Here is a 21,435-nt window from a genome sequence, read left to right on the forward strand (position 1 = left end):
TATTAGTTGAATGAGTGGATGGAAGGATAAACGAAACCCTTCCATGAAAGTTGGACACACTTCATGCTCACTCTAGGGAGTTGTTTGGACGTCTGTGGTTTTCCAAAAGAAGTCACCACTGCTCTTCTTTCCCACTAGGGAACCCTGACTCTTTTATCATTCATTCATTCATTCATTCATTGGGCCAATATTTCTTGAGTAGCTCTTCTCAACAAGGCACTGCATCCTGTGCTGGGAAACAAACCTTGAGCTTTCTTCACACCCTGTCCCCTTCTTTTCTCCCTATTGCCACCACACACGGTGCCCAGAGCACTTGCTCCTCCCTTGTTCTGCCTTTTGCACAGAAAGTCCCATATTTGGCTGTTCTTTGACCTGGCCAACCTGCATAGCAGTTGAAGGAGAAAGGTGGACTCCCAGTCTCTAGTATCTGTCCTCAGTCCATCCTCCCACCCCACCCCAGGAATATGTCCCAGCCAGGCTCTGGCCAGAATCCCAAGTCACCCCCTGCCTCTTGGAACAGCCCTGAACTTGTCTCAGCTCAGCCCCTGGGGTCTTTGCCCATGGGCGTCCTGCAGAGCCCACCGGGTTGCCTGGCCCCCAGCGCCCTGGCCCCTGGTGCTGCCTGCGGCGGGAGCTACCAGCTTTTTGGAATTCCTAATCGCTTCTGGCCCCGGTGATTGGCTGCTCAGCTCTGACCCCACTTGGGCTGCCGCCTGGTTGGATAAAAGGGGAATCTCCTTGGGGCTCCAGAGCATTAGACACCGGAGGGGGCACCTGGGACCAACTTCGCGAAGCGGGGAGCCCGGCGGGGGGGTGGGGGGAGCAAAAGACCTGCGGCCTCGGCCTCTCCAAAGAGCCGGGAGATGACGGGGAAAGCGGGGGAAGCGCTGAGCAAGCCCAAATCCGAGACAGTGGCCAAGAGTACCTCGGGGGGCGCCCCGGCCAGGTGCACCGGGTTCGGCATCCAGGAGATCCTGGGCTTGAACAAGGAGCCCCCCACCTCTCATCCTCGGGCTGCCCTCGACGGCCTGGCCCCCGGGCACTTGCTGGCAGCGCGCTCCGTGCTCAGTCCCGCAGGAGTGGGCAGCATGGGGCTGCTGGGGTCCGGGGGGCTCCCTGGTTTCTACGCGCAGCCCACCTTCCTGGAAGTGCTGTCCGACCCACAGAGCGTCCACTTACAGCCGCTGGGCAGAGCGTCGGGGCCGCTGGACACCAGCCAGACGGCTAGCTCGGGTAGGTGAGGGAGAGACTGCGTAGCTACCCGGTTCGGGGCGAGAGCCGGGACCCCACGCCGTCGGCTCTCGCTTGCACCGCAAGGCCTCCTCCGGGCGCGAAAGTTCGTGCCAGGCCGAGAGGTCGCAGCCCTGGCCTGGGTCGCGCGCGCTGGGGACGAGAGCCGGGACGCTGCCCCCGGCGCCCGCCGGCTTGCGTCCCCAGCGTTTCTGGCCGCCGCGCTGTCCTCTCGTCCCCGCGTCGGGCCCGGCTTTGCCACGGCGCCCAGTTGGGGCCCCACTGGAAACCGGACTTGGGGTGTCGGGACCTGTGGGGCGGACTGGGCCCCTGCAGCTCCGCTGCCCCACTGCGGCCCCGGCCCCAGCCTCCCCGAGGACCCGCGCTCCTGGAGCCCGACTCGGGTCCGCGCGCTGGCGGCCCAGGAAGCGGGTGCCGGCTTCGGCCCCAGCCCTGGTGCCCAAAGTTGTCTTTTCTCTCCTCCTTTTCTCCATTCCAAACTCCTGGCGTTTAGTCAGCGGGGGTTTGTTTTTCACCCCAAGAGCTTGGACAACCCGGCCACCACGGCGGCCGAAGCGGCCACAATCTGGTCGCACCCAAGCGCCGCAGCATATCGGATCCCCGCGCCTCGCGCGTTCGAGGGCCCCCGGGTGACCCCGCCGCGCCCTCCCGGGCCGCTCTCCCGGCCTTGCGTCCCCGCCCGCTCGGCCCTCCCGCGCTCGTTGGCGCTCGGCAATTCCCCCGATTTTTCGTTTCCGTTTTAATGATTTATTTTATTTGGTGGGGCAACGAAAAATGCTGAATCGCAGCCTCTCCAGTCTCGAGCGGAGGCGCATTTTGCGGGCACTGAAAAATGGGCTGTGCCGAGGGAGCCCCCAGCCCTTACCGGCGCCAGCTACCTGCGCCCCGGTTCCGCCCCTTGGGGCCAGCTTTCCGGCCAGGGGAGCCGGAGCTGCAAGCGCAGAGCAGGGCGCGGAGCCGGGAGCGCGACCGCGGGTCCCCGCTGCAGCCCCTGAGGCTGCCTCGCTCCCCCGCTGTCTCTGCCCCAAGCGCGCCAGGGCCTTCGCCTCTCTTACAACGAAATCTGCTCAAGACCTCCGGGTTTGGGCGCCCGCGTGGGTAGGGCAAGCCTGGGCTTAGGGATGGGGTCGACCTCGTGGAGGTCTTCTTGGGGAGACAGAGCAGGCCCCCACCGCTCCCGGAGGCGGCCCGGGTGGGGCCTTGGAAGGTTTGGGGCGCCTGATGTTCCTTGGCAAAGCCCAGCGCGCCCCCCATTCTTCCGCATGTGCCTCCGCCCGCTTTTCAGATTCCGAAGATATTTCCTCCAGCGACCGAAAAATGTCCAAATCGGCTTTAAATCAGACCAAGAAACGGAAGAAGCGGCGGCACAGGTAAGGCCCTTGCGGCGCATGTTACCTCTCCTGCTCACTCACCTTCTCCCGACCCGTTTGGGCGTCGGGTCTCAAGGACTCTATTTTCGCTGCCTCCAGATCAGAAGTCCGCGACCGCGCCAGGGCGGGGAGAGCGGGCGTTGTTTGGGGTCACGCACCGGGCCCCGGCGTCCGGCTGCTCTGGGTGAGGATGAGAAGCGGCCGCCAGGAAAGTGGCACCGTTTTAGGCTTTTTCCTTCTTCGGGAAAAAGGAGAGGCCCCAGCCAGGGCCAAGTCGGAGCCAGAAAAGGGCTGACGGCCCCAAGATGCAACCCCGGCTTCAGCGCATCCGAGAGCCGCTCGCACTTCGCGGCCGGCAACTCGGCCCCCACCTGCCTCCCAAGCCAGGTCCTCTGCCCTTTGCCCCCGGCCACCGTTCCTCTTCTGCTGCCCCTGTCCACTTTGCCAGCCCACTAGCTTTGCGCTCCCACCGTTCCCCCAAACTCGAACGTGATATCTGCATTGATGGAAATTTTTCGTTAGGCTTCTGCTCTTCTATGATCCTGAGAGTGTCTCTTTCCTTCCGTGAGCCTCAGTTTCCTTGTCTGTAAAATAGAGAGAGGGAAGGTAGAGTGTGGACTGGATGACTCCACTCGCTCTAGCTGGAGTGGAGTGGGCTCCACTGGGGTACAGACTAAGGAGAGAGTTAAAAAAAAAATGTCTTTAAATAGGCATTGCTTACACAAAGTTAAAATTCAATAGATGCGGAAAGGTGTATCTTGAAAAGAAATCCCCCCACCCCAGACCCGCATGCCCTTGGACCCCGGCACCAGCGCTACCAGTTCTTTAAGTGCATTTACGACGAGTTTTCAAGGAAATAAAGAAGCGAGAACCAAAAATCTGTTTGACTTTCAGCGAGTGCTGCTTCTAGGAGCTGTCCCTGCACTCACCACGGGTCTGTCTCCCCAAATCTCTCTGCGCCCGGGTCCGGGTGGGCCGCCCGCAGGGTTCCGCTGGCTCTCTGGAAATTTTCCCCCTGGGGAGAATTTCCACCTCCCCACCCCGACCCACCTCATCCACGCCTCCTTATTTGTTCTCAGCCTCTTTGCACTTTCTCTTTTGGTGCTTTTCTGCGTTTTCCTCTTAGCCCTTTGAAACCCCACGATTAACCCTCACCTTTGAAAAGGGCTCTTCCTGACCTCACAGGTTCCGGCTTGAATGAGAGTGGTCCTTGACTTGGTTTCTCAGTGACCTCGGTGTGATCCCTTCAGGCAGCTGTTTGGTTTTGTTTAGTTTGTTTTATTGTATTATAAACCAATATATATATATATATAATGTAAAAAATAACCCCAGATCAGGACTAAATATATATATATCAATATATCAATATCTATCTATCTATCTATATCTATCTATATCTATCTATATCTATCTATATATATATATATATATATATATATATATATATATATATATATATATATATATATATATATATATATATATATATATATATATATATATATTTAGTCCTGATCTGGGGTTATTTTTTACATTCATTCATCCAACAAATATGCATTAAGTGCACCCATCTCAATCTGGTCCCAGGACAGGTAATCCACAGCTTCCTACACCCGGACAGGGACCAGACCTTGGAGAGGAGGCAAGTGGGAGTCCCACTGAACTGCTTCTGTGCTGGTGCAGGAATTAGGGGAGGGAAGAGCGCTAGAAAAAGCATCCCCCAAACCCTGAGTGCCTCAACAGTGTTTCTGCATCAAGAACATCTATCTCCCTGTCTGGCACTTGGAGCTGACTAACCCATAGCCCAAAGTCCAAGCTTAAGGCTCTTGACTCTCTGTCCTCACCTGATTGCCTGGCCACCAAAGAAATCTTTGGGAGCTTTGGAGGTTCCCAGGGAGACAGGACAACAACTTGCCACCTGCTCTGGGTTTCTGGCTATTTCTGATGCCTAGAGAGAGCAGATTATTGGAGAGAGGAGAATGGTTACTGATTGCCGGCACAATTTTTAATTAGTAAAAAATGTGTTTTCCTGAGCTTCTCTCGTTTGGGGATTTCAGGTAAGAGACCTGAAAGGGGAGTGGACGGGTCAGCAGCCTCTGGATACTCAGATTTTGTTCTACTCTTTACTTAGAAAGCTCAGACAGGATACAATAGGAATCTGAAGGATCTGGGGTTCTGCAGAAAGTCAGGAGCAGGCTTTTCTGGGTAACGCTGTGGGAGCACAGGAAGGTTCCCTGGAGAGCTGTCAGCATCAACACATAGATTGGCTCTGAGGCAGAAATGAAAGGATGTTTGGGGGATTTGAGGCTTTGTTTTGTTTTTCGTTTTCGAATGGAGCTCTCCTAAGCAGAGGCTGGCACTTGAATGGTCTTAAATGACCTATGTCAGCTCTCCTCTTTGGCTTTGGCCACAACACCTATGTGCCTCAGTTTCCCTGGTTTTGAAAAGGCCTTGCGTATTTCGATTGCTTATTTTGATGATCTGTGCAGGGGCCCTTCAGTAAGTAGCAGGAGAGAAATAGAAAGCATCAGATCTTCACATTTCTTTCCGTTTACATAAGCATTTTCATCCCCCCACCAAGAGAATAGGGGAAACAATTTAGAATTAAACAAGTCATTTTCTGTAAAGAGCTGAATCTTTCTTCCTCACACATCCCCTACATCATCTCCCAAGCTATTAATGACAACACCAACACAAGGGATGTACAGGGCTTACGGGGCTTAACTTTGTACTTTTTCCTTGTGTTGGGTGAGGGCGAGGGCAGCAGTGAGGGATTCTAAAACCTTGTGCTGGTCCCAGGGTCCAAATCTCAGAGCTTTGAGCAGGGAAGGTGCCGCTTTTACAAGTCTGAGTTTGCAGAATCTGGGCTCTATTGTCTGTTGGGTTGTTGATAAGGATGCAGGAAAAAGGTCACCTAAAACTTAGTGAAATCAAGGTCTGAAAAGGGAAGAATTTGTGTTTGTAGGTGGGCATGTAGTTTATTTAATGAAGGGGGCTTATGAATTTTCTAATATTGGAGGCAAAATTTTATGTATTGGAGCATATTCATTTGCACATTTTCTTGGAATGAGAGAACATAGATTTTATCAGACTCTTAAAGCAGTTTGACCCAAAACAGATAAATGTGAACTGCTCTGTTGGGGTGGGGGGTTGTGTGGGTAGGTTCTCTCACGGGGACCTGAGTAGAATTCCCCCTCCCCTGACTGTGGCCCCACCCACTGGGTGTGTGGCTGAGAGTGGGGTGTGTGTGTGTGTGTGTGTGTGTGTGCGCGCGTGCGTGTGCATGTGCACGCGTGTGCATGTGCACGCGCGCACACGCGCGCGCCACTAGCCCTTGCCTTCTGAGCACAGGAGGGGTCAGGGTGCCCTTCCCCTCATCTTCCCCACCCCTACATCTCTGAGGAAGCTGAGGAGCTGATGGATTTGGGCAGGCGAGGAAGGTGGAGTGTTAGAGTGGGTTGAGGGGGTAGGAAATTCAGTTCTCAGTTGTATAAACACTGGAGTTGAGGCTGCATTTGACCTTCTGGTGAGTCTTCAACTTTGAGTGCAATTTAAAAGATTAGCTCTGCTGTCTAAGAGAGGAGCCCAGGAAACAGAGCCCAGCAGGGCTGAGGCATTTATCTACCTGGTATGCCCCTCACCTGTGCCTGGGAGGAGGAAGAGGGGCTTTCTGCAGTTTTCTAAAATTCCTCTCCCCTAAAGCACTTCTAGAAAGACTCCCAGTATGAGATGTCACTGAGGGCCGAAATAATCCCCCAGCACCACCAGAAAGGTAGCGTGAGCCCTCAGCCTTCAATGAAGAAGAGTCCAGGAGGTTAAGCTATGGGTGTGTGTGTGTCAACGTATGTGCGCACATGTGCGTGCACGTGTGTGTATGAGAGCCTGTGAGGGAGTTCGTGTCCGATTGTGCTGAGACAGCCTGGATATGGGGTCTGTCTAGGAGGCGTAGGGGAGGGCCAGTCTATCCTCTCTGAGGTAGGCTCGTTCTGTTTCCAGAGTTCTGAGTATCTGGTTTTGCTCCCTTCAGGACAATCTTTACCTCCTACCAGCTAGAGGAGCTGGAGAAGGCATTCAATGAGGCGCACTACCCAGATGTCTATGCCCGGGAGATGCTGGCCATGAAGACGGAGCTGCCAGAAGACAGGATACAGGTAACAGAGCCTCGAGCCCCTCTCTCTTCCATGTTCCCTGCTCTTGGGGACATCAGCAGCCCAGGTTCCGAGACACCCATCTCTCACCTCCCCACACCCCCAGCCCCTGCTATGAGCACCTGCTTGCCTTTGATCGTGTTCTCATGAAGAACAGTTTGTTTAAACTGACAAGTATTTGCTGAACACCCACCAGTGAGGTGGGTACTGTTTGGGGGCAAGAAACTTAGATGTGGCCTGGCCTGCTGTTCTAGACTGTAGGCTTCCTGAGGAGCACATCAGACAGACCCTGAGGGGGCCTGTGGTGGGAGAAGCAGTTCTGGGTGGGTCCTGGGTTCTGAGCAGGGTCTCTGTCGTGGCAGATGTCTCCTAGGTACAGCTAAACATCTGCTTCAAGGCCAGCCGTGGCCCCAGGCCTCTCTGGGTGCCTGAGGGTGGGAGGGCAGCAAGACCTTCGAAGTCAGGCTTCTAGCCCTGACCTCAGTCTGTTTCCCTTCCCTCCACTCCTCTCCTTAGGGGGAAGAGGACGTCCCCTCCCTTCCTACTCCCCACCACCGCCATCCACCTGAGGCTCTTTCTTTCTCTCACAACTGCCCTGAGCTCTTGCTCCTTTACTTCTCCTGGCTCTGGCCCAGGATGTGGCTGGGGACCTGCACCTGCAGTTGTGGCTCATGAAGCCCTCCTCCTCTCCTGAGGAGTTTTGTCATAACCAGCCACTGATCTGGACTGGGATGTCCTCACTTGGGCTGGGCACAAGGCCTCCTTTCCTTAGCAGTAGGACCTTTTCAAGTCCAGAGGCCCCCTACCTGGGCAGGAATAGTGTTGCTTAATCATTTCTCTGGGAGAAGATGAAATCTGATGAGTTCTAAAACAGGTCTCCATGAGGAGGAAGACGTGACTTGGGTGGGAGGAACATTTCCCAAAGATCTGGATTCACCTTAGCTGGATCGCAACCTGGGCTGTCCAAAGTAGTTTACTACTGAGGCTGGGAAGCGGGGGGTCCTGACTCCCTGAAACCCCTTCTGCTCACATCTCCTCCCAGTCAAGGTCCTTTGTGTCTCCAGGTGCGATGTGTGTTGGGGTTTAGGGGTTGGGGGCTAGAGAAAGAACCACATAAGGTGTGTGGTTGGCTAAGGTGCTTTCTCACTGGAAAACCAGAGAGAATGGGAGATGATGCATGAGCTGCTTTTCCAGAAAAGACTTTCTCTCCCTTGAAAATCTATTTGGAATTTCAGTCAATGGCTTTAGACATTAACACTAACAATAAGCTCAATTATTCATAAGCAGATTATCTGTTTGGTGTATTATCCTTGGTGGCCTGGATCTATCACCCCACACACCCAGTTGGGTTCCAGAGGGGTAAGGCTGGGTGTTGATTCTGAATCTTGTGACTGTGTGTGTGTTTTGTGTGTGAGTAAGCCAAGGCCCAATCCAGTTGATGTATGGGGGTAACCTGCACCTGGCCTTCGTTAGGACAAAGTTGGCTATTACAAGTGTCTAGTCAAAGTCTCCCTTGACCAGAAGGAAGGAACAGCTTGTCTCTTGCAGTGAGTTGTCTTAAAACCTGTCTGGCTGTGATGGTGGCGGGTGGGAGTGTGCGTTGCTACGAATGCCTCAGCGGGTGAATGCTGGGCTTCTTTAAGTTCCCTAGGGGGTGTCCGTGGGGTGGTGTCTGAAGCCACCAGGACCAGCAAGGAGGAGCTGGGGTGAGGAGTGAGTTAGTTGCCCTGGGACTGCGAGGACTGGCGAAGGAATGTGCGTGTGGGAGAACCGAGGCGAGAACCTCTCCAACTCTTTGAGCACCTCATGGTTCTTTGGCTAAATGCTGCTCCCAGAAGGTGTTTGCGAGCTGTCAAATAGTCCTGCCCCCAAATGTTTTGCCAAGTGGCCCGGGAAAGGTCTTAGCGTGTGTCAACCGTAACCACAGCTATAATTTACAGAACAGTTTCTGTGTACCAGGTGTTCTAAATACATGACATTCGCAAGAGAGGCAGGGAAGTGTGGTGGGTAGGGACACTGACCCTGGAACCAGACTGCCTGGGTGCACGTTCTTGCTTCGCCAGTTACCAGTTGAGTGACTGTGGACAAATTACTCCGACTTCTCATCTAGAGAGTGGGGATGATAATGGCACCTGCAGATGTGATGAGCCACATGTGTAATGTGTTGAGAGCAGTTGGGGAGTTTGTGTTGTGAGCCTGGTACATGCCCAGTGCTCACTCAGTTTCAGCTCTGATCTCGTTAAATCCTGGTGACAACTGGTAGAGAAGAGACCATTAATTTCTTTTTAAAACTGAGGAACCTGAGGCATAAGGACTTCCCAAGGTCACACAGCTAAAATGCGGAGGACACAGGGACCCAGGACTGCATCTTGGGTTTGAAGCCTGTGCTTTGACTTGAAGCTGGGGGAAAAGAGATGATTTGAGGGTGAGTGGAGGGCCTGTGTCAAATCTTCTTTATAAAAATAACCAATATTTATTGAGCACCAGGTAGTGTTCTTAAAAAAGAAAAAAACTTATTCAAAAAAATTATTTCTCAAATGGGTAAATTTAGGTAACGCCAGTCTCCCTCCTCACTGCCCTCCAGCAGGCGCTCCAGGGGTAACCAGTTTCGTTCCCCAGGAATCCTCCAGATACGCAATGAGCCAGGCACTATTACTAGTGTCGTTTAACAGATGGGGACCTGAGGCACAGAGGCCAGAGTGCAGACCCAAGTCCCTTTAGCCTCCAGGACACTTGCTTCGCTACACCGCCACCCCTCCGACCGTTTCCTCTTAACGTGTAGGTTTAGGTGGGAACAATGCATCTGAGGACCGAATGCTACCACCCCAGCCTGTCCTCTCCCCACCCCCAGCTTTCAGCCAGAGGCTTTTGTGTGTCTGTTGGAGGGTACGGGAGCGGGAGAAAGGGGTTGTTTGTTAACTCCAAGTCTGAAGTTAGACATTCTCAAGGTGGAATGGAAAGGTTATTGGACTGGGTGTCAAGGACCCGAGTCTTCGTTCTGGCTCTGACACCCACCAGGTATAGTAGAGGCCAGGTCACTTCCCATCCCTCAGTTTCCTCATCTGTAAAAAGAAGAAGGGGGATCCCTCCCAGGGAGGGGCCTTCTCAGGGTCACCTTCCTCACCAGGCCCCTGGGCTGCCGTTGGTGGAATGTGGGAGCAGGACAGGTGCAGTTGGACAGCCCCAGGTGGACAGCTGGGACACATGCCCTCGCTGGACCTACCCAAGTAAACCCCAGGATGTGTCTGAGGTCTACTGTCTAATGTCTAATGAGAACTCAGTGTGGAAGTGAAAAGTCCAACACACCTACTTCTAATCTTTGTTTCTCATCCAGCAAACTAAACTCTAAGCCTGAAATTACTCACTTGTAAAATAATAATATTTTCCCAAAATGCTAATTTAATAAAAGTATTGTTATTGCTAGCGTTATTAAGTACTTACCCTTGCCCCAGATTTTAAGTGTTTTCTATGCTTTGATTCATTAAATCCTCACAACGGCTAGATGAGTTAATGCTCTTCTTATTCCCATTTTGTAGATGTAGAGAATGAGGGGCTGAGAGATGAAGTAAGTGGTAGACTGGGATTCAAACCCAGTACTCAGTTACTACCACGTGAGCATTCATGAGGGAAGCATGAACTCCTGTGTCCATAAACTGGAATAATCAACGCCAATGGCAGTGATGGTGGGCCAGCCCCCTCTGCCTTAGGGCTTGGAGGGCAAGCACTTCCTTGCTTTATAGCTTTCTGGGTTGGGGTGAAGGGACACCGTGTATTGTTGGAGAAAGAAGAGATTGCAAGTCTCCACATCAGACAAATACGCAGTCCTCTTTGTGTCTCAAAAAATAAAAGAAAAATGCTGGGACATGGCATTCTGGAAGCCCCTGCCATTTGTCAGCCCTGGGGAAGAGGAAATGGGTTTCCGGACTGATTTCATTTCCTCTGTGAGGTCACTCGTTCCTAGAATTATAAGATCAGGATATAAACATATATTTATTTGGCTTTTTATTTTTTTTTTACCGTATTCTTTTCTGATAAAAGTAGTACTTATTAAAAATACCTTTGTGACAGAGATATGAATGTGCAAAGGCAACAGAGCCCACATCTCACCCCCACTCTTCGCAGCTTGGTGTGTATCGATGACCAAAGTTTGAATTCTCTGACTAGCGCTGTAGTGCTGTTTGATTCTGTCTCTTATATAATGATCCCTGCCCAAGGGTAGGGAATGAAGTTTTAGGGGCTTATATTCCAGAGGTTAGAAGACACGTGTGCAAATGGGAAAGGAATGCAGTGTCCCTCAGCCTGGGACATTTGTTAGAATCACGTGGCAGCTTTTTAAAATACTCGTGTCAGGCTCCCGTGGCCCACAATTCCAATTTAATTGGTTTGACATGAAGCCTGGCATCTGTATGTTTTTAAAACTCTGTAGGTGATTGTGTGCAGCCGGTATAAAAATACTGGGTCAGACTCAGGGAAGGAGTTTCTTTGTTTTGAGTGGGTTAGTATGAGTGTAAGAAGTGGAGTTTTGGGTGACAAGGTGGGGTCAGGTGTGCAGGAAAGGATACTGCCTCAACTGCCAGGAAACATGGGCAGAGCTGCCCCCTCGTGGACATCAGAGGCTGCAAGCAAGGCCAGGCTTCAGTGAGCCTGAAGCTGAGACTGGAAGGGGTGTGCTGAAATATGGTGTCAGAAATGCTGAGTAGGTGTGGAGCGTGAAGTCATTAAATCACACCAGCAACGCGCCCAATTTAATCAGCTTCCAGCTAGAGGAGAGGAAAGAAGCCGGCTGAGTGTGATGGAAACTGCCACGTGGCCGACAAGCCTGCTGGTATGGGGCAAGAATGGAGGACAAGGTCTAGGTTAGCCAAGTGACCGGAATGTACAAAGACCATCCTATTATGCAAGCTATCTCCCTAAGAGGGGTAATCCTGGAAGGACCAAAGAGGTTTTCCTGGGACATCTTTGAGGAGAGGAGCCTTGAGCATGTTGTCCTATGGGGAAACAGGGATGGGAGCTTTGCCAGACAAGAGCTGTGTGATGACACCAGAAGCCATGGGCACAGCCACAGCTGCTCACACGGGTTCCGCGCCTATGAAAGTAAGAGTCGATATAGTTGCCTGGCCTGCTTTACATGTGCCCTTGTAGCAAAAGAGCACCCATTTGGAAAGAAGCCCTTTTCCAGGTCCATTCCATCTTTGGAGGCACAAGCTGTTAGGACTCTCTCTGCCATTTGTGGAGGCACCTGCCACACCAGATGTCAACAGCCAGAGGCATCCTAGCTGGGCTTCCTCAGAGCTGCTAGGGCATCACCTTCGAGGGGAAATGCACTAGGAAACCCAGGCTCTTTCCAGAGCTGAAAGATCTCAATTCTCCTTTGCCTGGGGCTCTAACCCTGGCGACTCTTGGTGTCACTTTTGGGTCCTTTCTCAGGAGCTCAGAGCCCTGAAGTGTAAGGCAGGGCTCTGGTCCTTGCTGAGGCCTTGACGCAGGTTTTCTTGAAGAGTTCCAGACCCGACTCCCATGTGAGAGGAGCAGTCTCTTCTAGAAAATGGGCAGTCAGGTAAGTGAGCGAGAGAGGGATTGATTGAATATTTGGGGCCTGCCAGAACCAAGAGACTAAGTAGGAAAAAGGGCCCAAATGCTGAGAAGGAATCTCAAGGGCGAGAGATGGAAGCAACTGGCTTTACATGAAAAGTGTCACTGAGCATTTGCTGGACAGCAAAGCCTCATCTCATTGCACATTTACCCACAGAATTCACCCAGCATCAGGCTAATGTTTTTTAGTTCTTACTATGTGCCGGGTATTTCCCATGCACTATTTTGTTTAATTTTTCTAAGAACCCTGCAAGAAAGCGATATCATAGGGCAGATGAGGGACTGGAAGCTCAGAAAGATTAAGAAATACAACAAGGTCACAAAGGCAGCTGGAGGCAGAGCAGGGATCCCCAGCCTTGGTCTTTTAGCCCCTGATCACAATGTGTGGTGTTGGGCAATGTGTGGTGCTCTCCTGTATTCGTGCCTCAAGGGCCTGCCGTACACTAGAAATGTGGGGAGAGTTGCAGGGGCATCTGTTTAGCTCTCCCAATGCCTAGAGGGGAAACTAGAGGCTATTAAAATCTCACAGCCTGTAGGTTAGTTCTGTCCCCACCCCCACCATCAGTTGTTCTTGTCATTTGTCAGTCCTGCCTTGCTAACGGGCCATGTGGAAGAGCCCAGAGGGGCAGGTAATACCGATTAACCTGCCCCTTGAGCGCACTCCCACTGATTTTTATGTGCCTCCACGGAAATAAGTAGCATTTCTTGAGCACCTTCTGTGTGACTAGCACTGCTTTTAGGTACTTTCATTTATTTCATCACTCTTCAAAACAACCCTGAAAAGTAATAGTCTTATTTTATGACTGAGAGAAGGCAAGTAACTTGCCCAAGATCATACAGCAATTTTTGTTAGAGCTGAGAATTCCAGTTCAGGACTGGCTGACTTCGATGCTTCTTGTAAACTTTTAAGTTCTGTGAACACACGCTGGTTGCTTCCAGGAAGAAGAGCAGGGCAAATATGAAGAGTGGTTAGGGTTAATTCTAATCCCTTGTCCACTTCCCTCCAAGGCACCATTACTGCAGCTTCCCTGCCAACTGTCTTAAAAAGAAATTGTTTTGGCTGTCCAGGTTTCTTCCATAAACTGGAGCAGCATCTGGTCTTCTCAGAGAGCCAGGCATTCCAGGAGCCCATAACCGAGGGTCCGGATGACTCCTGGTTTGAGTGACCAGCTGGCACCAACTCCCCTGGGAGTGTCTGTGGGTAAAATCTGATCTTCAGACCAGTTATTCACATGCCCAAATTAGGAGACCCAGGAAAATGGTTCTGTTGACAGGCCCCAAATATGACCTGAATCCCAAGTCTGCACCCTCTTCTTTAGTGTCCTAGTAACAATGCTGTTTCCATTAGAGAGCCCCGCCCCCATCTCAAGCACCAATGCTCATGGAATCCTGGAGAAGCCAGGTCCATATGCCTTCCCAGGTAGCCACTCTGGGAGCAGGGGATGGAATCCGTGCCTTCCTATACTCCACAGTCCCTTCTCCAGAATCCCTAAATCCAAACCATGCTGGAAATGGACAGTTCTGTCTTAAGTTTGCCATCAGAACTCATTAGTGACATAAACCAGACTGGACCTTATGCTCTTTATTCATCCCTCTTAGTGTGAATTGTATAGGTTTTGCTGCAGAAATCAAAACAGATGGGTTTGATTACGGTGCGCTGTTGCTGCTGCTGCAGGGTGTTATGTAACATGTGGCATATGCATCACCTCTTCTTTCTAAAATCCAAAACATTCTGGAGTCTGGGCCCACATGCTCCAGTTAAGGGGCTGTGACCTTGTTGTTTTATAATGTACTGTGTTCAAGCAGGAAAGTCATCTCCTGACCAGAAAGCAGATGGCTTACTTAGATTCATAAAGAGAACCTTCCCATCCCTCTGTGGTCTGACTCAGAGTCTAGAATTCCATCACCAAGGGGTTCATTCTTTGCTGTCTTCTCTGAGAGATGGATGAAACCAGAAGTCACTTACACTTGTATGTGGATTAATCTTTTTAGATTTTTCCTCTGTGGGAAGAAAGTGGCTTGGGACAAGTGGGTACTTGGAGAGGGCGATCAAATGCTATTGGGAGGGAAGATGGGACAGGACAGAGGTCTCAGACAAACTGCAGGCCCTGTGTAGGACAGGTAGTCAGACAGAAAGCCTACAGGACGGGCAGGCGGCCCGGGAGAGAGATCTAAACACAGCGTAAAACGAGGCCACGACCATGGCTGAGTTGGCCCGGGGCTCACATTGCGCACCGCTCTCCCTCCTTAGAGCATGGAGCGCAGCCATCTAGTGCATTCGAAATTACAGAAACCCTTTGCTTGGCCGTGGTCACTAGGGACAGTCTGGGTCTGGACCAGGGGGAGGCTTCACAGCTCCCCCAGGAGGGCCTGATTAGGAATGGCAGGTGCCAAACCCGGTGGTAGCATAGGCATTTCAGACCCAGAGTGTGACCAGCGATCGTTTTCTAATGACCCTGGCCAATGTCGAGGTGGAGAGACCCGGCCTCTGAGGCCGCGTTTCTCTCATTTTTAGAGGTTCTGGTTATTTACAAATGAAGAAATTCCAAAACAAGGTTGCACACATTTTGGGTTAACTTAAAGTTGTGCGCAGATGGCGCAGTCTTTCCGCAGTCCTGCAGAGCTTGTCTGTGACCGCCGGGTTCTTTGGGGACGGTGGGGGTGAGGCAGGGCGTTTGGGGCGCCCCCTGCCGGATGCAGCTGGCCGCGCTCAGCCGCAGACTCGGAGCTGCCGCGGGCCGCCGGGGCGCTCACTCCGCCACCTAGCGGCGGCGGTGGGAACCACGGGGGCGCGCCGACTCCGAGCCCCTCCGGCCCCAGCCCTGGCCTCCCTGCGGCCGAGCAGCAAAGGGTTAAGCTGTCAGCGGCGCGATGTTAAACAGGTGTCAAAGGCGCCTCATATATCTGCAGATTGAAATCAAATTCTTTGCCGTATAAAAAGATAAATTACCCAGGCGCTGCCGCGCGTCCCACTCATCACGCCAGCGCCAGACGGCAAGCAATTTTTTTTTTTAATGTGCTAACGACCTAATCAAGCAATCAAGTCGGAGAAGATTGCAGAGTGACCGGGGCAGCCATCTGCCGGCGAGTCCCGCATTCATTTCCTGCGCCCCCACACGGGGCGGGGGCTGGGAAGGGAGCTGGCGGCGGGGTTGGTGGAGGGGGGGAGAAGAAGGGAAAAAATCCTAAACAAATTAACACCCAATTTTCCCCGTCTAATTAGTTAAATGAGAAGTGTTTGGGGTCCCCCGGGGAGGGGGAGCGGCTCTCGGCGCGGCTCGCGCTGCCTCCCCAGCATTAATTAGTGCGGGTCAATGCCACGACTCCCGGGAGAGCAGCCGCTTTAATTTCCCGTGATATTTCAGTGCCTGAGGCCCATCGATTCAAACTGAAATTAACTTATTTTTCAATCAGCCCAGGGCTGCCCCTGGGGGTGACTCTTCTTTTGCCGCCTCTTGAATAGAGCTGGAGCAATTTTTCATCAAAAGCTGAAACCTCCGCTGCCTAGGGCGGGGGGAGGGGGCCCGGAGGGAAGGGCGGGGGACCCAGCCGAGGAGAGGGAATGGAAATCGCAGAGGAAACTAATAGATTTTCTGGAACCCGCCTCTGCCTTCCCCTTCTTCCCCCCACTTCCTGGGTTGCCTTGGGCATTTCCCCGCTCTGGGGGTCAGGGCTCTGAGGGGCTGTGAGGGGACATGAGGGGGCCAGCAGGGCCTGAGGTCCTTACAGAGCCCACCAGTTTCTCGCCGGCCTCACCTGCTTGAGAGGTAGTGCAGCTGTCCCTGGTTCTGGCTCTGGCTCCTGTCAGCTGCTGGAAGTCTCAGAAAGCTGCTTTGGGAGACCAAGAAATCGCCCCTTCTTCAAGCATGGCAGGGACCCTGGGAGCTCCTCCACGCAGCACTGGAGTGCTCCAGACATCCCCAAGGCACCCCAGCTCAGACCCTGCACCAGTCAATTTGGGGGCCAGAGAAACATTCCCTAGAGTGTCACCACCACACTCTCCTGGGTCCCCATTTCATTTGCTCTTCATACCACTGATAATTTTGTCTTCCTTCCCTGACTGAGAGATGGCTGCCCAACTCCCCAAAATATCATTCAAAGTTAGGTCCAAAACTGTGGAGAGCCGGTGAGTGGCAGGCACTGTGGCATGGGAGGGCTGAGCCAGGACAGGGCAGAAACAAGAGCTGACTCAGGCTTCCTGGGAGCATCCCCAACTCCATTTTGGGGCGGGGCAGTTGTCATGCCTCAGAATACCTGGATGAAATGTCCTTTGCTCGCTTGGAAGGCTTCCTGGGACTGGCCGCTCTGGCCTCTGGAGTTCTGGTGGAGAGGGAACCCTGAACACATTAGTCCTGTCCTTGAAAGGAATTTGTCCCTCTGCAAGTCAGAAAAGACGTTCTGTTTATCCGCTGGAAGTGTCCACACTCTCAAGAAAGCTACCAGGGTCCGGCTTCTCAGGTACAAACTGAGGACCACACTGGGAACTGCCCACCTGCAAGATCCTGTCCCAGAGGCATCCCTATCCCATTGCCCTGGAACTGTTGATTTTAAAAAAGAAATTTAAAAGAAGGACCCATTTCATCCACTGTATTCTCATGGGACTCGGGTCTTCGTTCTGGATAACCCTGAGCCTGGGGGAACCCCCCAGGGTACTGTGGGGTCGTCGAGGGCACCTGGCTGGAGAAATCAGCAGTCACAAGTTGATGGGGCCACTGGGCATAGAAGGGGTGGGGACCTAAACAGATAGTCGTGGGGGTAAGGGCCGGGCCCCATTGCCTCTCAGAGCCCACCCCTGACTTGTTCGTCTACACTTGCAGGTCTGGTTCCAGAATCGCAGAGCCAAGTGGAGAAAGCGAGAGAAGTGCTGGGGCCGGAGCAGCGTCATGGCGGAGTACGGGCTGTATGGAGCCATGGTGCGGCACTCCATCCCCCTGCCCGAGTCCATCCTCAAGTCCGCCAAGGATGGCATCATGGACTCCTGTGCCCCATGGCTGCTGGGTAAGAGCGCGCACCCTCCTCGTGGCCCTGCCCTTGCGTCAAGGAGAGTGGGCTCCTCGGAGGAGGAGACAGAGCCCTGGAGCAAAGGGACCTGGCCACAGCAGCCCATCTGGATGGAGGCCCTCCAAGCCCTCCGGTCTCCCCTGGTGGGCTCTGAGGGCAGGCTGGGCATGGGACTTGGCATCTATCCCTTGCATCTACCTATGGGTGCCTAGGACTTTCATCTTGGGCAGGCCCCTGACAGGGGCTTCTTTTCTTCTATGAAGAGGGTGTGACTATTGCTCCAGGATCTGTACCCTGCTCTTCCCTGTAGGAGGTGGGCTTGTGATGAGACTGCCCCTCTTGGGGGTTGAGGGGACTCCCTGGGTACCTTTGGCCACCATCTGGCTTTGCCCAAAGGACTTCTTCCCTCTAAATCTCTCCACCTGCCATCTTCCCCCGCCTGCCATCCGGGCCTATGTCTGATAGCAGTACCAGTTTGTCTTGGGGTTCTAAGATCTGGGCTCCCAGGAGGGAGGGATGGGGAGCAAACGCTATGCTCGGGAAGGGACAGAACAGGCTGTCTGGGGGCAAGGTGCTTAGGGGCTTGGCTTGGGGAAGCCCTCTGCAGGCCTGGTGCCCAGTTGCTCGGCTGCAGCCCCCCAGCCACCTCCTGCTGCCCTGGCCCCAGCCCCGGGACTCGCGTGACTGCGGTGTGTGAAGTAAGGCTTTCTGCTTGTCCTTAATTCTGGCCTCTCTCTATCTTTGCCGTTTTCAGTTCAAGATGGCTTTCCCAGGCGCTTTTCTAAACCCGAATACCAACAATTCTTTTTAGGGATGCACAAAAAATCGCTGGAGGCAGCAGCTGAGTCGGGGAGGAAGCCCGAGGTGGAGCGCCAGGCCCTGCCCAAGCTGGACAAGACGGAGCAGGAGGAGCGGGGCCCCGACCCCCCAGCGGCCATGTCCCAGGAGGAACTGAGGGAGAACAGCATTGCGGCGCTCCGAGCCAGAGCTCAGGAGCACAGCACCAAAGTGCTAGGGACTGTGTCTGGGCCCAACAGCCTGGCCCGGAATGCCCACGAGCCGGAGGAGGAGGAGGCCATGGATGAAGACAGGCCAGCGGAGAAGCTGAGTCCGCCACAGCTTGAGGACATGGCTTAGATCAAGGGTGCACTGCCACTGGAGCGTCAGGACTCTGCTCTTCTTGGGGCCTGTGGTGCTGGGAGGTGTCCTCTGAGGCAGAGCCCAGCCTGGTCTTTGCCACCCTCCCCCAGCCCCACAGGCTCTCCATGACCTCCAGGTGACTTCAGGCACAACTCAGTTCTGGCCAAGGCTTTGGGCCGTGCTGAGACATCCTCTACATAGTCTCGACCTCTTCAGCATCCTCCTCATCCCAACGGCCCTGCCTCAGAAACCTTCTTGCTGCCCCAAACCACCCCCTCAAGCTGCTTTCACTCAATCCCTTGGCAACGCTCACTGTCTGAATCTGCCCTTAAGCCAATCTCTTGCTCTAAGAGCCCTTCTTCCCAGCGCTGACCCCCGGTGGATTCTGCTTCCCGCACGCCCAAAGCCCATGCTGCAAACACCCTGTCAGGGATTGAGGACCCACGCTCCAGGGCCAATGTCCTGAGCGCCCCAGGCCTCGCCAAACTCTGCTCCCCTCATCCTGTTCCACCGTGTGAATGTACCGCCCTGCAGGCCCAAGCACAACCTCTGCTCTACCCCATCAGTGGGGCCCAGAGTCCAGATTAAACTTGAGAAGTCTCAGCCTGGGCCTCTCGGCCATCCTTCATCTCATGCCCTCAAGTCACCCTCAGGAACCCGTCCTTTCCACACCCCAAGCTGCCCCATGATTCCCTCCAGCACAGGTGCCAGCCCTGCATGTGACAATGTACAATACCTGTAGCGACGCCAGGACCTGTGCCCTGCAGCCAGAGGGCGCCTCTCACAAATGCTATGGCTCTCTGCATTGTTGGGGAGGCCAAACTCTCTACCCCAGCCCCTTGGGGCTGTATTCTGAAGCATCCTGACACCCCTGATATGCTGCCTGTGACCCTGACTTGTTGTGCAAATCCCCCTTCACCTAGAGCTTCTCGCAAATTACTGGTTCACATGTGCCCTGCCTTGGTGCAACCCAATCCAGTTGTTAAAAAAACATCTAGGAAGCCCCAGACCTTGACTCAACTTCATCCAAGCTATCCTTGGGAAGCCAAGCTGAGAATGGGCCTGGGGCTATATCAGGGGTTGGTCACAGAAGGATATGAGAAATGGCTACAAGGAGAGTAAGGCAGGAGCCAGTTTTAGACCCAAACTAAGCAACAGGCACACACACCTTCACGCCAGGTGTATGTCATGGTGCATGTCCACTACAGTGAGTCGGAGACAGTGACCATGTTGGCATAGGGAGCTGGGGGCTTCTTCCTGTCTGCCGATGAGAGGACCTGTCCGTACTGATGGCCTCTCTGGAACTGCCCCTCCACCCCCAGGCCATGAACATGTCCTCCTCATCCTCATGACATTTCTTTACCATCCTACCTTTGCAAGGAATACTTCGAGAGAGGAAGGCCTGAGACAGTGAGTTGAGATTTTAATTCCTCATCAGAAGTTGATTTCTTCTTCATTCCATTCATGGAACTTCCCCTCAGTTCTTCTTGTCTTTGTCCCCTGTTGGTTTGAAGTGTTAGGCTGTAGCCCCTTGTGTGTAAATACTGTACATAGAGTGAGAAGAAAGAATCTTGATATCGAGGTGTTTGAAATATGGAACTGTAATAACTTCTAGGTATTCTAAACCTGTGATTTCTGTGCCATTTTCTGTAAAGATACAAGTAAGAATAAAATTGATGTAAAAACAGCAGGGGAGGGATCCAGGAATCCTCCATGGGTGAGGAGGGTGTGTACATGTGTGTTTCCGTAGCATCGAAAGCAAATCCATGAAGTCATTTTTAGCTCAAAATTACTAGATTCCTCTTTTAAAATTACTCCAACTATAGAAACATTGTGGCAGGGCTTTCTCCACTGAGCTGACATCTGTCACTTTTCAATGATATTTATCACTGTGATACAAGACCCTCCTCTGTCGCAAGCACAACTAAAATATCTCAGCCATCGAGCCCCTAAGTTATTACCTATGACTCCCAACTGCTCCCCACACAATAGATTGCACTGACTTTTCCCTCTGGTGCTCCTTACAAACACCTCTATTTCCTTCACACCTCAGGTGATGCCCACAGCCCAACTCGACTCCCAAGAGTAGTGATTCTCTTTTGTGTACACACGTGCACTTGAATACCTTACAACACATTACATGACACAACAAATGGAAAAGGGAATGGTATCTGGAACTGAAAGTCAGACAAACCTCTGCCAAATCCCTGTCAAAGAGAAGGGAGTTAACAGGAGAAACAGCAGAGAGAGACTGCATGACATTTTCTGCAGACAGCTGGGGCCCACCGGCTTGATGATGTGTTGGATGGAATTATAGATGAGAGAGCGCAGGGAGCAGAATAGAGAGGTTATATATAAGCTGTTGGCTCAAGAAATCTCATAAGATGGTTTCAGATTGGCTCAGATGTGGAACTCCCTCACAGAAAAGGTTTTTCTGGCAGCCTGTCATTGAAGGAGAATGACAGGTGGTTGACAGTCTTTGGACCCTGGACTGGGCCCGTGTATAATCCACCCAGACCCAGAGCCTGGGGGGGCACAGGTGGGAAATCTCTGACTTCTATGTGGTGAAGGGAAAGATCCAGGAGCCTGGCTTCAAGTCCCACCTGCACGGGGTTACTCCAAGCCTTCCCAGAGCATATCAGGTCCCTGCAGGACTCACTGTCGCCCCCTGGGGTAGGAATGCCCTTCCCTCACTGAGCCCACCTCCAACACTGCAGGAAACATACTGCCACTCATCCTTCAAGGCACCCCCTCCAGAAAAAGCTTAGTACCTGTTTTCTCATAGCACATGGGACATTTCCATTATGGCATTTTATGCATTATGTTGTAATTTTTTATTTACAAGTCTATCTTCCCCACAAGACTGTTTTCTTCGAAGGTGGGGATTATATCTTATTCATCTTTTTATCCCCACGACCCATCAAATGGTCTGA

At 52.7% G+C, this 21,435-nt stretch overlaps 1 protein-coding gene across 1 annotated transcript; it reads left to right on the plus strand.

Moving 5' to 3' along the window:
- The first annotated feature begins 814 nt into the window (after positions 1–814).
- Positions 815–20,155, plus strand: VSX2 (visual system homeobox 2). The gene is made up of 5 exons (XM_039883780.1): positions 815–1,233; positions 2,537–2,621; positions 6,649–6,772; positions 17,179–17,359; positions 18,174–20,155. Exons 1-5 carry the CDS (start codon positions 864–866, stop codon positions 18,497–18,499), a joined length of 1,086 nt encoding a protein of 361 aa, XP_039739714.1. The 5' UTR covers positions 815–863; the 3' UTR covers positions 18,500–20,155.
- Positions 20,156–21,435: the final 1,280 nt, after the last annotated feature.

The sequence above is a fragment of the Pteropus medius genome, unplaced genomic scaffold (assembly GCF_902729225.1).
Source record: "Pteropus medius unplaced genomic scaffold, Ma_sr-lr_union100, whole genome shotgun sequence".
NCBI classification, from domain to species: domain Eukaryota; kingdom Metazoa; phylum Chordata; class Mammalia; order Chiroptera; family Pteropodidae; genus Pteropus; species Pteropus medius.